This window comes from Pseudophryne corroboree, chromosome 7, assembly GCF_028390025.1.
Source record: "Pseudophryne corroboree isolate aPseCor3 chromosome 7, aPseCor3.hap2, whole genome shotgun sequence".
Taxonomy (NCBI): Eukaryota; Metazoa; Chordata; class Amphibia; order Anura; family Myobatrachidae; genus Pseudophryne; species Pseudophryne corroboree.
The window spans coordinates 34604517-34620310 of record NC_086450.1 but is presented as its reverse complement, the minus strand read 5'-3'; the positions used below and the strand labels follow the sequence as shown (position 1 = coordinate 34620310).

At 47.6% G+C, this 15794-nt stretch overlaps 1 protein-coding gene across 1 annotated transcript in view; it reads right to left on the bottom strand.

Annotated features, from left to right (window-relative positions):
* The window catches only part of LOC134944353 (aldehyde oxidase 2-like), a 183723-nt gene that overhangs the window by 100043 nt on the left and 67886 nt on the right, over positions 1–15794 (bottom strand). The window contains exons 4-7 of the mRNA XM_063932933.1: positions 14629–14771; positions 11678–11771; positions 10640–10749; positions 6057–6241 (exon numbers count right to left, since the gene is read on the bottom strand). Coding sequence (XP_063789003.1) covers positions 6057–6241; positions 10640–10749; positions 11678–11771; positions 14629–14771 — 532 coding nt within the window. The remainder of the gene's footprint in view (positions 1–6056; positions 6242–10639; positions 10750–11677; positions 11772–14628; positions 14772–15794) is intronic.

Here is a 15794-nt window from a genome sequence, read left to right as displayed (position 1 = left end):
GGGGTGGTTTGCGTGAGCTTGGTTACAAGAGGAAGGGATTTACCGGTCAGTGGACTGCTTCCGCTGTCGCCCAAAGTTTTTGAACTTGTCACTGACTTATGATGAATGCGCTGCAGGTGACGTATAAGGGAGGATGTTCCGAGGTGGTTAACGTCCTTACCCCTACTTATTACAGCTTGACAAAGGCAACACACGGCTTGACAAATGTTGTCCGCATTTCTGTTGAAATACTTCCACACTGAAGAGCTGATTTTTTTGGTATTTTCACCAGGCATGTCAATGGTTATATTCCTCCCACGGACAACAGGTGTCTCCCCGGGTGCCTGACTTAAACAAACCACCTCACCATCAGAATCCTCCTGGTCAATTTCCTCCCCAGCAACACCCATATCCTCCTCATCCTGGTGTACTTCAACACTGACATCTTCAATCTGACTATCAGGAACTAGACTGCGGGTGCTCCTTCCAGCACTTGCAGGGGGCGTGCAAATGGTGGAAGGCGCATGCTCTTCACGTCCAGTGTTGGGAAGGTCAGGCATCGCAACCGACACAATTGGACTCTCCTTGTGGATTTGTGATTTCGAAGAATGCACAGTTCTTTGCTGTGCTTTTGCCAGCTTAAGTCTTTTCATTTTTCTAGCGAGAGGCTGAGTGCTTCCATCCTCATGTGAAGCTGAACCACTAGCCATGAACATAGGCCAGGGCCTTAGCCGTTCCTTGCCACTCCGTGTGGTAAATGGCATATTGGCAAGTTTACGCTTCTCCTCCGACGATTTTATTTTAGATTTTTGAGTCCTTTTTTTACTGATATTTGGTGTTTTGGATTTTACATGCTCTGTACTATGACATTGGGCATCGGCCTTGGCAGACGGCGTTGATGGCATTTCATCGTCTCGGCCATGACTAGTGGCAGCAGCTTCAGCACGAGGTGGAAGTGGATCTTGATCTTTCCCTATTTTTGGAACCTCAACATTTTTGTTCTCCATATTTTAATAGGCACAACTAAAAGGCACCTCAGGTAAACAATGGAGATGGATGGATACTAGTATACTTATGGATGACGAGCGACTGCCGACACAGAGGTAGCTACAGCCGTGGACTACCGTACTGCGTCTGCTAGTATAGACTGGATGATAATGATATAAAAAATATATATATATCACTACTGCAGGACAGGTATGTATTGTATAATGACGGACCTGCTGGACACTGTCAGCACTGCAGACTCCTAAACTACTAGTATGAAGAAGATAGAAAAAAAAAACCCACCACAGGTAGGTATACAATTATGGACGAGCGACTGCCAGTGCCGACACAGAGGTAGCTACAGCCGTGGACTACTGTACTGCGTCTGCTAGTATAGACTGGATGATAATGATATGAAAAATATATATATATCACTACTGCAGGACAGGTATATATTATATAATGACGGACCTGCTGGACACTGTCAGCACTGCAGACTCCTAAACTACTAGTATGAAGAAGATAGAAAAAAAAACCCACCACAGGTAGGTATACAATTATGGACGAGCGACTGCCGACACAGAGGTAGCTACAGCCGTGGACTACCGTACTGCGTCTGCTAGTATAGACTGGATGATAATGATATAAAAAATATATATATATCACTACTGCAGGACAGGTATATATTATATAATGATGGACCTGCTGGACACTGTCAGCACTGCAGACTCCTAAACTACTAGTATGAAGAAGATATAAAAAAAAAAAAACCACCACAGGTAGGTATACAATTATGGACGAGCGACTGCCAGTGCCGACACAGAGGTAGCTACAGCCGTGGACTACCGTACTGCGTCTGCTAGTATAGACTGGATGATAATGATATAAAAAATATATATATATATCACTACTGCAGGACAGGTATATATTATATAATGACGGACCTGCTGGACACTGTCAGCACTGCAGACTCCTAAACTACTAGTATGAAGAAGATAGAAATATAATGAATGACGGACCTGCTGGACACTGTCAGCAGAATGCGTTTATAGAATAAAAAAAAAAAACACCACACGAGTGTTTAACTTTTTCAGGCAGACAATATACTGGTGGTCACTGCTGGTCAGTCACACTGGCACTCTGGCAGCAAAAGTGTGCACTGTTAAACATGTACTCCTGCTATAACTGCTCCCCAGTCTCCCCCACAATTAAGCTGTGTGAGCAGTGAGCACTACTCAGCACAGTCAGATATACATAGATGATATTATCATGCAGCACACTGAGGCTGAGCACAGATATGGTATGTGACTGTGTATCGTTTTTTTTCAGGCAGAGAACGGATTATATTAAATAATAAATAAAACTGGTGGTCACTAGTATAACTATCAGCAAAACTCTGCACTCTCTGAGTACTCCTAATGCTCCAGTAAATCAAGTGTCTCACTCTCTATCTAAACGAAGAGGACGCCAGCCACGTCCTCTCCCTATCAATCTCAATGCACGTGTGAAAATGGCGGCGACGCGCGGCTCCTTATATAGAATCCGAGTCTCGCGATAGAATACGAGCCTCGCGAGAATCCGACAGCGGGATGATGACGTTCGGGCGCGCTCGGGTTAGCCGAGCAAGGCGGGAAGATCCGAGTCTGCCTCGGACCCGTGTAAAAAGCGTGAAGTTCGGGGGGGTTCGGTTTCCGAGAAACCGAACCCGCTCATCACTACAATGGACACGATAAATGTGATGTGTGCATCCATGTCACAAACACGTCCGCACACAGAATTCTATCCAAGTCGGGTGGTCGTGACATTAAGGTTTTACAAATGATCCTAACAAGAAAATATATCAGTCTGCCACCACCAAGAGGATTAATCTAGGAAGGAACTCCTCCCACAGCGGCTCTTTGGTTCCGCTTATAGTATATACCCTTTAAAAATCAGTAGCATGTGCTTCAAAAGGCTGTAGGTCTTAGAACACAGAATATCAGAACTAGAAATGAAGTTTTCAATTCAAGAATACCTTCAAAGCAGTTACATAAAAGACATACAAAGAGTATATGATTATTTAAAAGTGTACATTGTCACTGGCCTAGACTGAGGGTGTTGTGAACTCGGGCATTCTTCCGATGGTTGGGAAGAGGAACCACTACTGAGTTGGAAAAGGGAGGGTCTGATATAGGATCTCCTCATACAGGACCCTGACAGTGGAGTTTGATGAAATAAGAAAGAGCTTTATTGCGAAAGAAAACAACTTAAAGTCAAATGTCAACGAAATAAATGAAGGGAAAGTCCAGACCCAATGGAGGGTTAAGTGAGCAGTAATGGGGATGCTGGTAATTGAAGAAAACTGTGGGTGATGTTTAAAAGTCACTGATAACCTGTGGAACTTATGAATGATGATTATTAGCACGGATGGTTGAAGAACTTGTGAATGGTGACAGAGACGCTGATGATGTGAGAAACTGAAGAGCAGGGGTTTTAGACGCTGTGGATCTGTAGAACTTGTGAACGGAGACTGAGACGTTGATGAAGTGAGGATTTGAAGTGCAGAGGTTTTAGACGCTGTGGATCTGTAGAACTTGGGAACGGAGACTGAGACGCTGATGATGTGAGGATATGAAGTGCAGGGGTTTTAGACGCTGTGGATCTGTAGAACTTGTGAATGGAGACTGAGACGCTGATGAAGTGAGGATTTGAAGTGCAGAGGTTTTAGACGCTGTGGATCTGTAGAACTTGTGAACGGAAACTGAGACGCTGATGATGTGAGGATTTGAAGTGCAGGGGTTTCTGACGCTGTGGATTTGTAGAACTTGAGAACGGAGACTGAGACGCTGATGAAGTGAGGAATTGAAGTGCAGGGGTTTCTGACGCTGTGGATCTGTAGAACTTGTGAACGGAGACTTGAGACGCTGATGATGAGAGGAATTGAAGTGCAGGGGTTTTAGACGCTGTTGGATTATGGAACTTGAGAACGGAGACTTGAGACGCTGATTCCTAGGAGCACGGATGACTGGAACGCAGAGAGATTACCGGCTGCTGAATACACTGAAGCTGGAGCAGTGAACTGGCAGCTGGAAATCCCGGAGAAACTGGGGTACGACTGCAGGGATCCTTGCCGGGAACAAGAGCACTGGCATCTACGTCAGCGAAAGACGATACTCAGGCACTGAAGCTCTGTCCGGCGTCTGACTTTGAATCTCCCGTCAGCGCTGGATTGGCGGAGCAGTCTGATGACGTCACCTGCCCCCCGTCCACGTGATGCCGGGGGTCATGGCGGCGCCCATGCCCCGGAGAACCGCTGGTAGCCGTGCCAACCAGACACCGGAGCCCGTGGCCCACCGAAGGCAGAGGCCGCAACACCGACCAGCAGACACGCAGGGGTAAGCGCGGCGAACGCCGCCTCTAGTGTGTGACATACACAGGTTACAGACAATTTCCCATAAAAAATAAAAAGGATAAAACATTGTTCATATATCACCTCGGAATTGAGCAATGTTCCTTGGAGTAAGGTCGCTCCTGATACAATTTTGGTATCCTAGCTGTTTTAGCTAGCTTAATCGAATAACACAGGCTGCATAGTTTCCTATCTCACAGAGATGGATACTTCCTTTTCATAGTGCAGGGAAGGGAGAAAAAGAATGTCTGAGATTTAGGAGGAGATGTACTAAGCAGTGGAGAGGTGAGCCAGTGGAGAAGCTGCCCATGGCAACCAATCAGCTGCTCTGTATAATTTTATGGCATGCAAATTCGAAATGTTACTTTAATGCTGATTGGTTGCCATGGGCAACCTCTCCACCCTTTCCACTGCTTAGCACATCTCCCCCTTAATTACTTCCGTGGTACCAGGTATAATTGCCTGACCCTTTTGTCAGAACAACATTCCTGTCCAGCAAATTGAGATGACATCATGGGTAGTGTGAAATATGACATAAGCAGGGCTGTTTCTAGCCAATTTGGCTCCCAGTGCAAGATATAAAAATGCGCTCCCCAATGACATAAAAAAATGTGCCCCCCCCCCACACACACACCTAGAGAAAAAAACAAACTTGCGCGCGCAACCGGCAAGGGGGCGTGGCCTCATCTAAATGGGTGTGGCCTCATTTAAATGGGCATGGCCTCCTCTGTAAAGACTACCTCACAATCCAGTTTTTGACCCTGCTCCAACAGATCACGACCACTACAGGAAATTTTTTTTTTACCATATTAAGCCCCACACAGTAATGCCCCCTGCACCATATTATGCCACACACCGCAATGCCCTTGATACATTAAATCCCCACACTACGGCAGGCAAGAGTCCGCATTTCACACATTACGGCAGGTGTCCCCATTTAACACATTGAGAGAAAGAGAGAGAGAGAGAATACTTACAGAGGCGATTACCGCTCTTCGGCCCGCCTCACCAGTCGGCCGGCCTTTCCCTCTTCCTAACTTGGATCCCCCTCTGTACCCCGCTCGGGGGGGGGGGGGGGGAGTTTCGCGGAGTGACGGGGTTGCGTCGTGACGTAACGACGCAAACGCATCGTTCCGTGAAACTCCGCCCCCCCCGAACGGGTTACTCTGGGAGAAATAGGAGGGGGAAGCAGGGAGCCACAGTTAGTGCCACGGCGGGCTCCCAGTGCGGTTGCACTCATCGCCTGCCCCAAGAAACTGCCCTGGACATAAGCACAGGATCTCATCTTCTGCTTCCTGCTTTAGCTTAGACTTCAGACAACCTACACGTGTGAATTTCTATTTCCCATTCAGCCCCCTGCTGGTGACACAACTTACACAATACATTGGCACATTCCTTTGGCATGCAAATTGCACACAGGACATCAGGTCCCGCTCTTCTGGAAATAAGTCTACCAGCCACATCCTCCGAAACTTAATGAGTTCTTGCATAAATGTAAACATTCAGGCCTGTTTGGAGTTTTCTATAGCTGATACAATTAAAAACATATATACATGAGATCATAACCCATACTGTTACCAATACCATTGTTAATATGCCTAGTCTGATATGAAATAAGCTTTATATCCACAATACAGTAGGAGTTATTTTTTCGCCTGGGCCTTCTTGTTTCCATACAAGAAATATACCCTCTGATACATACCTACCGACAAGTCGCTCGCTGACGCTGTTTGCAAACACACAGGCAGATTCTGAGCCCCCATAATAGATGTTCATGGAAAGAATTAAGTCTGTGCCCTCTCTCAGCATGACCCTCAGCGCAGCGATGTGGGCAGGGCCTGTACTTCCCCAGCTCTGCACCTGCCGGAACGCCGACACGAATTCCCACTGCAAGCACATGAATAAAAGTGTGAGGTCCTTGTATTTTATATTCGTGTGTTTGTTTATCAGCACAATACCGACGCCGGGATCCCAAACGCTGAATAGCTGACCGGTCGGCATGCCGGGCAACAGGGACTATTCCCACGACACCCATAGAGTGGGAAAAGAACCGGTGGCAAACGCAGTGAGCCCGGAAGGGGCTTCGTTATGTCGTCTCCCCCCCCCCCCCCCCCCCCCGTGCCGGCCATCTTGAAACCGGGATCCTGGCGTCGGTATGGTGACCAACGGAACCCAACCCGTATGCAGCACTATTCACTATTACAAGAACATGAGACACAGGGAAGTCTGTGGCTTCATTCCAAAACCGAGTCTAGCAACTAACATACCTGGCACCTTATATTACAGGCTCACATCCAGACACCGCAGGACATGGTGTCATTTATTTTATAAGTAACAATTTGTATTGACTGAGACAGCTTACATATACAAAATCAAAAAGTTATACAGTAAGAGTAGTAAAAGGTACAGTATATCACAAAGGCATCACGATAAGCAAAACTCCTTCCATAATAAACACCAAGGGATACATTTCTAAAAATGAAAAGTGGTGATGTTCTCCATAGCAACCAATCAGATTCTGGCTAACATTTTCTAGGATGCAATAGAGAAATGATAGACAGAATCTGATTGGTTGCTATGGAGAACACCACTTTTCATTTTTAGAACCTTTAGTTAATTTACCCCCAGGAGTTAAAATACTCGAAAAATACCTTTGAGAAGACGTGTTACATCTTCCCCTGTAATGACGAGGAAGGGGAGAAGTCTCAAGACACTGGCCACGCTGATCCTGCTATTCTGTCCTCCCCCTCTACGTTCTCTACATACTTCTGATGGTTTGCACTCTTGACAAGGTCGTGTATGTCCATTTGAAGAGAGTATACTATCAGGGTCACCAACAAAGATAACCAATATAGGGCCTGTGCAAGTGTGAGAACGCATGTGTAGCAGAGCTGCAAAAACTGATTTTATGCAGGCTCTGCGCAGCCCAGGACTTACTCAGCCGCTGCGATCGCGCCAGCCTGTCCAGGACCGGAATTGACGTCAGACACCCTCCCTGAAAATGCTTGATTCCACCTGCGTTTTCCTGGACACTCCCTGAAAACGGTCAGTTGCCACCCACAAACGGCCTCTTCCTGTCAATCTCCTTGCGATCGCCCGTGCAAATGGATCCTTCGCACCATCCCGTCGCACGGAGCCGATGCCCGTTGCAGCCGTGTAACGCGCCGCCGCTGTGCAGTGCATACGCAGTTCGGATCTGATCGCCTGCTGTGCGAAAACACACAGCAGCGATCAGATCTGAATGACCCCCCTCAGACCTGATCGCAACAGCAAAAGTTTTCTCTAATGGGCAAAACCATGTGCAGTGCAGGTGGGGCAGATGTAACATGTGCAGAGAAAGTTAGCTTTGGATGGGGTGTGTTCAAACTGAAATCTAAATTGCAGTGTAAAAATAAAGCAGCCAGTATTTACCCTGCACAGAAACATAATAATCAAACTCTCTCTGCACATGTTACATCTGCCCCACCTGCAGTGCACATGGTTTTGCCCATTAGAGAAAGATTTTGCTTTTGCGATCAGGTCTGAATTAGGCCCATAATACCTTGCAATGTACAGTATGTTCTGTGTCACCTGGCTGAATAGGACCAGGTCAGTAGCGGATGTTGCCACAGGCAAGTAGGACTTTTGCCCGGGGTGCCGCCTTCCGGAGGGCGCCGGCGCCATCCGGAGGGCGCCGCACCATGGCAAGATCCGCTACTGCTGTGCCCCCCGCTGCCCGCTGCCCCCCCGCTGTGAAGGGAACTAGACGCTACGCGTCTAGTTTCCCTTCGTGGAGAGGACCTTTGCTGTGCAGTGTGCGATGACGTCATCACACACTGCACAGCATTGTGGGACTGACACAGACGCTAGGGGTCTACTGTACAGGGGGCGTAACTGACCACGCCCCCTGTATGAAGCCACACCCCTATGTCCCGCCCGGGGCATCAAAAGGGCAAGAACCGGCCCCGGACCAGGTGTATGTGGAACTATGGGCCTCATTCCGAGTTGATCGCATGCTGCTGATTTTCGCAGAGCAGCGATCAGGTTACTACTGCGCATGCACCGCAATGCGCACGCGCGTCGTACGGGTACAAACAGCATTGTTGCTGTGCAATGCTTCTAGCGACGATTCCATTCGCACAGCCGTTCACAAGGAGATTGACAGAAAGAGGGCGTTTATGGGTGTCAACTGACCGTTTTCTAGGAGTGGTAGGGAAAACGCAGGCGTGTTCAGGCGTTGGCAGGGCGGGTGTCTGACGTCAATTCCGGGACCGGACAGGCTGATGTGATCACAGCGGCTGAGTAAGTTCTGACCTACTCAGAAACTAAAACTTTTTCATCCCACTCGGCTGCACATGCGATCGCACACGTGCAAAGCGAAAATACACTCCCTGTGGGCGGCGACTATACGTGTGCACGGCTGCAAAAAGCAGCTAGCGAGCGATCAACTCGGAATGAGGGCCTATATCTTCCACAGTTGCTCACTCACCCAGAATTTTACCAGAAGACTCCCGAATTTGGGGCGTTCTCTTGGCTTCTGGTTAGACATAGCCATTGACTACCAATGACTATAAATTGGCGGAAGCTGCGTATCGGGACAATCATCCATGTAAACCTTAGACTAAGGTAATACAGCACTTGTACCCCACCCGTGCTTATGGAGGTCATTCCGAGTTGATCGTAGCTGTGCTAAATCTAGCACAGCTACGATCAGGCACTCAGACATGCGGGGGGACACCCAGCACAGGGCTAGTCCGCCCCGCATGTCAGTGCCGCCCCCCCCCCCCCCCCCCTCCGCACAAATACAAAAGCATCGCACAGAGGCGATATCTTTGTATCTGTGGAGTAACTCCCGGCCAGCTCAGCTCCTGCGGCTGGCCGGGAATTGTGTGTCGCTGCCGCTGGCCGCAGCGGCTGCGTGAGGCATCACGCAGCCGCCGCTCCACGCCCCCCCAACGGTCCAGCCACGCCTGCATTGGCCGGACCGCGCCTACTAAACAGCGGCTTAATGCCTCCGTTCTGCCCCCTCCCGCCCAGCGACCACCTCTGTCTCAGAGGCGATCGCTGGGCACCGATGACTGCCAGTTCCGACTCGATCGCTGCAACAAACTGCAGCGAGCGATCGGGTCGGAATGACCCCCTATATGTTACTAATAGGACAGCATTGTTACCTCAGTGATGTGGCGGTAATAGGGCTCACAGCCGATCGTGTAGTGAATACCCTTCATATACAGGCGCAGTGGATAACACCTGTGTCGCACTAGCCCAACGCTGAACTTTATGTATTGCGGAGTATAAGCTAATAGGAGCTTGTTTTATTAATGCACCTCACCCCCCCAAGCAGCGTCACTCCTAATAAATCAGCCTCTCCCCCGAGGACACAAGCGTTATGAGGAATCCTGTCTCACCTCTGCTTAGTACATACTTTGGTGAATTTCTGCAGAAATAATCTTGCTTGTCAGCATGCATTCCCTAAGCAGGAATGTAACCAGGACCTGCAGCGTTCTACCGGGAACAGTCAGTGACAGCTGCAGTTTATTCATCACCAAGGGGAATTGCTGGGACAACAGGCTAGGGATGGCCGTCAGCCATCGATGATTCCTAATCATCAATAGTTTGTGGACAATGCCTTTGCCATCGATGGGAAAGAACCAGATAGTTTCCTACCATCGATGGCACAGCATAAACGAATATAAACTAATATTTTTCTTTCTAAAGTATTGGGACTTGGAGCATAGCTCCGCCTCTGACACCCATGAAGCCACGCCCCCAGGCTGTGATTGGCCTGCGGGTCATTCACATAAATAACAGGGATGACCACCAATGGGTGAAACCATCAATGGCCTCCCATAGCATATTTGGTGACCATCGATGGCCACTCACAGTTTCGCCTGTGAAACCCATCCCTACAACAGGCAGAAAGACTACAGGGCAGATGTATTAAACACATTTTGTGAAAATTCTGCTAAAGCTGGACAATGTCTGCAAAGAATAAGCATTACCTGGATGTGTTATTCTGTAGGAGATACAGGAGAGATCTGCGGCGGTCCCCCCATTTACGATTGCAACAGCAGCTCTCATGGGTTTCTAAGCGGGCTGCTACAGTATATTGTGACATTTACCTATTCCAGACCCTGGCCCTAGCATCTATCATCACTTTAGGTGGCGTTATCCAGTGCAGCCTATAGGATACAGAACGCAGAACAGAGCCCCTGTACCTGGATGTGATTCTTAATACATCCTTGTGGCAGATACTTAATAAATGGCCTCTATGTTTTTGGATACTTGCTGTGTATATAAATGTACCTTCTTAGAGAACGGAATATTGACTGAGATTAGAATCTCATCAGGCCTCAAAGCTGAGGTTCCAGATTCATCAAACAGCAGCTGCCTCAACGTGACCTGACGTCTCCGTTCTGCAGATAAAAAAAATGGAGTTAAGAGGACAGTTTATTTATATATGACTATCAGGATCCTGTATCCAACCCAATGCAACAAGCACCTGTTTAAGGACAGTAAGTCAACTTTCATTTTAGATAGGACTCATGGAAAGGGTTGTGACAAATTAAGGCAAAATGACTAATTTGGGAATATCTATGGAAGTTGGATAATAATTTATGTGGGAGGAACACTCTACACTGTACCGGGCGGATTCAGATTTGTAAGTACACAAAAAAAGGTACTGTAACTGACTAACTGTGTACCTGGGCAAAACCATGCTGCACTGAGGGTGGGGCAGATGTAACATGTGCAGAGTGAGTTAGATATGGGTGGGATGTGTCCAAACTGAAATCTAAATTGTCAGTGTAAGAATAAAGCTGTGTAACATTTGTGGGCTACATGCAAAAGCAGCCAGTATTTACCCTGCACAGAAACAATATAAATGTATTTCCTCCCCTTGCATGGCAACATGGGGCCTAATTCAGACCTGATCGCAGGAACAAATTTGTTAGCTAATGGGCAAAACCATGTGCACTGCAGGTGGGGCAGATATAACATGTGCAGAGAGAGTTAGATTTGGGTGAGTTATATTGTTTCTGTGCAGGGTAAATACTGGCTGCTTTATTTTTACACTGCAATTTAGATTTCAGTTTGAACACACCCCTCCCAAATCTAACTCTCTGCACATGTTACATCTGCCCCCCCTGCAGTGCACATGGTTTTGCTCATTAGCTAACAAATTTGTTCCTGCGATCAGGTATGAATTAGGTCCATGGTTTGTTCCAGATACAAAGTTACTTGCTTTTTCTGCTTCACTTCCAAATCAGAATCAGGCCCACTGTACATAGACTCAATCATAGAGGTAAGTGACACATAGTGCCAGGTGTTTTCATCAGTTCTTACCTGTTGATGCGAGATTAAAGGTACAGTTTCCAACAGCCAGAATAGGGTTTAGATCCCAGGTACAACTTCCACTTAAAATGTTCCCTCCAAGAGACTAGGGAAAGAGGAAAATATACTGCTGAGAATCACTGGGGATTGCACACACATGATCCAGGAAACTTTATCCCTAGCATCTAGAAACATCCAAAAATGCACCTGTCAGTATCCTCATTCTGCAGGAGACTCCCTGAAATAGTAGCAATCTCCCTCACTCCCTGAATAGACCAACAATCTCCCTGGTTGCACCTTATCTCCATTATGCAGCTGTTACAGCATACTTGCCTACTCTCCCGGAATGGCCGGGAGGCTCCCGAAAATCGGGTGACCCTCCCGGCCCCACGGAAGAGCAGGCAAGTCTCCCGGTTTTTCAAATTCCTCCCTGCCCGGCCACCCACTTTGAGAGTAAAGTGGGCGGTCCGGACAGTAGATGACGCGATTCTTGTTGAATCGCGTCATCATAGTCACGCCCCCTGCTGTAAAATGCCGGTTATCGCGGCATTACAGAGCAAGGGGCGTGGTTTAAACGTGTGACGCTGTAACCCCACCCTCATTCCGCCTCCTCCCCTCCTCCTCCCCACCCCGTTCCGCCTCCTCCCCGCCCCGTTCCGCCTCCTCCCCACCCCCTCCTCTCGACATTGCCCAGCCCAGCCCCTCCACTGAGCCGTCCTGGCAGCTCTCTCCCGGAGAGAGCTGCCAGAAAGTAGGTAAGTATGTGTTACAGTCTTGCAAATCCTACAAAATATCAGTGTCTTTTCTTCAACAAATAGATCTTACTAACTTTGGGGCTCATTTACATTTATATGTAAGTTATTTTTATGACACGCCTCTCTGATGTAGCAGTCACATCTCCCTGAAATGCTTTTTCAAAAATAGGCAAGTATGCATTATCATCAACTCGGAACCCTGGCCTACGAAACACATACAGGTCCGTAAAGTCAAAATTGGACGCATATCCAATAAACATCTTTACTCCTTTCCTGTAGTGCAATTACAATTCCAGACGAGCTCCCCGGTTCGATCTCTCCAAGCGCAAAGGACTGCACGGTACTCTTAATTCAATTCAGCTGCGCACATGCACCGTGCGACAGATTAGACAAAAGTCACACTTTTCACATGGCGCAAATGGATATATATGAGCGCTAAAGCTGTCCCTATGTGTTGCCATACAGTACGTGTCCCCACAGGATGCTTCATAAAGATTCCAAAGACATTTCCATAGCACTGTACTGGATTAGTAAATTACAACACTTATTATTAGCAGTTAATTAATTATATAGCGCACACATATTACATAGCAGAGAATATCTCAGTCATTCACATCAGTCCCTGCCCCAGTGGAGTTTACAATCTATGGGGGTCATTCCGAGTTGATCGTAGCTGTGCTAAATTTAGCACAGCTACGCTCTTCTTCCCAGACATGTGGGGGGACGCCCATCACAGAGCTAGTCCGCCCCGAATGTCAGTCCGGCCCCCCTCGCAGAAGTGCAAAGGCATCGCACAGCGGCAATGCCTTTGCACTTCACGAGTAGCTCCCAGCCAGCGCAGCTTTAGCGTGCTGACAGTGACCAGGAGCTACCTGTCGCTCCCCGGCCCACAGCGGCTGCGTGTGACATCACGCAGCCGCTGCGGCCCTCCCCCCGTCCTGTCCGGTCACGCCTGCGTTGGCCGGACCAAACCCACAAAACGGCGGCCAGACGCCGCCATTCCGCCCCCTCCCACCCAGCGATCGCCTCTGCCTGTCAATCAGGCAGGGGCGATCGCTTTCCTGCTACGGCCTTCAGTCATCTGGCATGCGCCGGCGCTCTACGGTGCTGGCGCATGCGCAGCAGGGACCCGTTCGCTCTACTGTGTGAAAACGCAGAGAGCGAACGGGTCAGAATGACCCCCTATATCCCCTAACACATGGACACACATACGCACTAGGGATACTTTTTTTGCCACAGACCAATTAACCTGCCAGTATATTGGTGATGGGAGAAAACCGGGGTTCCGGTATGAATTGTCAATGTTAAGGTCAACAGGCATTAGGTCGACCACTTTTGGCCAACATTGACATGGTCGACACATGAAAATGGTCGACACATAAAAAGGTTGACATGGATTTTTTAACTGTTTTTGGTGTCATTTTTTCCATAACATGACCAGGAACCCCAATTAGTGTACCGCGTCCCCTTGCATGGCGAGCGCTGCAGGCAAGGTGCCTCTCTCCGCTGCGCTCGATACAGGTTACCGTTCCCAATTGTAGACCACGTGGATGGTAAAGTATGAAAAAGTTAAAAATCTAATTTAAAAAAGGCCATGTCGACCTTTTCACGTGTCGACCATTTTCACGCGCCGACCACTTGTCCATGTCAATGTTGACCAATAGTGGTCGACCTAATGAGTGTCGACCTTAACATTGTCAACCATCTGAATGGATACCGAAAACCGGAGCACGGGGAAGAAACCTATGCAAACACATGGAGAACATACAAACTCCACAAAGATAGGGCTTTGGTCAGGAAGTGAACTCATGCCATTAGGCGTTGAGGCTGTAATGCTAACCACTAAGCTAACTGTGCTTCCCAACATAGATACAAGGTACATTGCTGAGAATGGTGCAGTTAGTGGGTGGAGACACGGTGCGGATAATGTTGCCCATACTGTAACTGCTAAAGGGAAGAATTATTAACGGTTGGAAAGAGATAAAGTCTAGAGAGATGTAGTACCAGCCAATCAGGCTGTGTTTGAAAAATTGCCGGAGCGGATTGGTCAGTACTTTATCTCTCTCCAATTTTTCTCTCTTTAAGGTTTGATAAATCTCCCCATAAGTCCTCTGAATCTCACTTTGCAGGCAATAAGTGCACCTCATATTACACACACTCCTTTTTAACTTTAGCAAACTACTCCCCAATACTCCATACATAACTTACTGATTCGCTTCTTATGTGCTTCACTGTCAGGTGCTGGAGAATGACGCGGAAGATCTTGTTTTTCTCCTCCGGTAGCTGAGACACGGCCTCGGAGAGAATGGATCGTACCATTGCGAGGCTGCATGCTGCTCCAATAGTGATACCTGAATCACATAGACTTCATAAATATGTCATGTGCGTCAAGGCGATGGCACCCAGATATCCCAGTACTCAATGGTCATCTTCACTGATGGACCCACATTTCAATAACAGAGGGGAGATGTATCACACCTTTGAGAGAGAGAGAGATAAAGTTGCCCAACCAGCTTCTAGCTATCATGTATGGTATCTAGCACAGTCTATGAAATGACAGCTAGAAGCTGAGTTGCTATGGGAAACGTCTCCACTTCATCTTTCTCTTGAAGGTGCTTCTCCTCCTAAGCACGAATAGACATCTACCCTACATAGGACCTCAAAATAAACATGTAGTGCACATTATAGCCTAAAGAAACTTCAGCTCTCGGGGGTATAAAAGTTTTTTTTATTTCAAAACTATATTTAGGATGATTGATTTCTTGGACAGATGCGTTGTTCTAAGCTATTTATAGTTGATCTACTGTATAGGCAGTGTTGGACTGGGGCATGTATGGCCCACCGGGGGAAAGCAGTGGTAGGGGACTATGTTAGGGGTGTGGCCAGGCTGCAGAGGGGGTGTGGCTTGCCACCTTATTGGTTTGACTAAGCATTAGAGAGTGCAATGTCTGGGCCCCTTCATAAATATATACAGTAAATTCAGCTGCTGCATGCATGATAATATACCAGATTAATAACAGCAATGCACTGTAGAAAATACACCATAGTCCAGTGCAGTCTGCAACCTGATCCTTAGAGCAGGAGGAGGGCCCCCAGGCAGTAGGGCCCACCGGTGGTTTCCCCTGTACCCCTGTGGGCCAGTCCAAGCCTGTGTATAGGCAGGTTACAAAATAAAAGTTATTCTAGGTAATTTAAGATTTAATTAAGAGAAAAAGGAATGTACTGTACTGTCACAATGACTGTAACGACCCTCACATCTAACTTGACTTTGCAATAGTAGGAAAGTATTTCATGCATTGGCTGTAGACATATTTAAACAATACTTTTTCTGTAAGTGTCGCTGTCTATGTTCTAATAGCTGAGAGATCAACAGC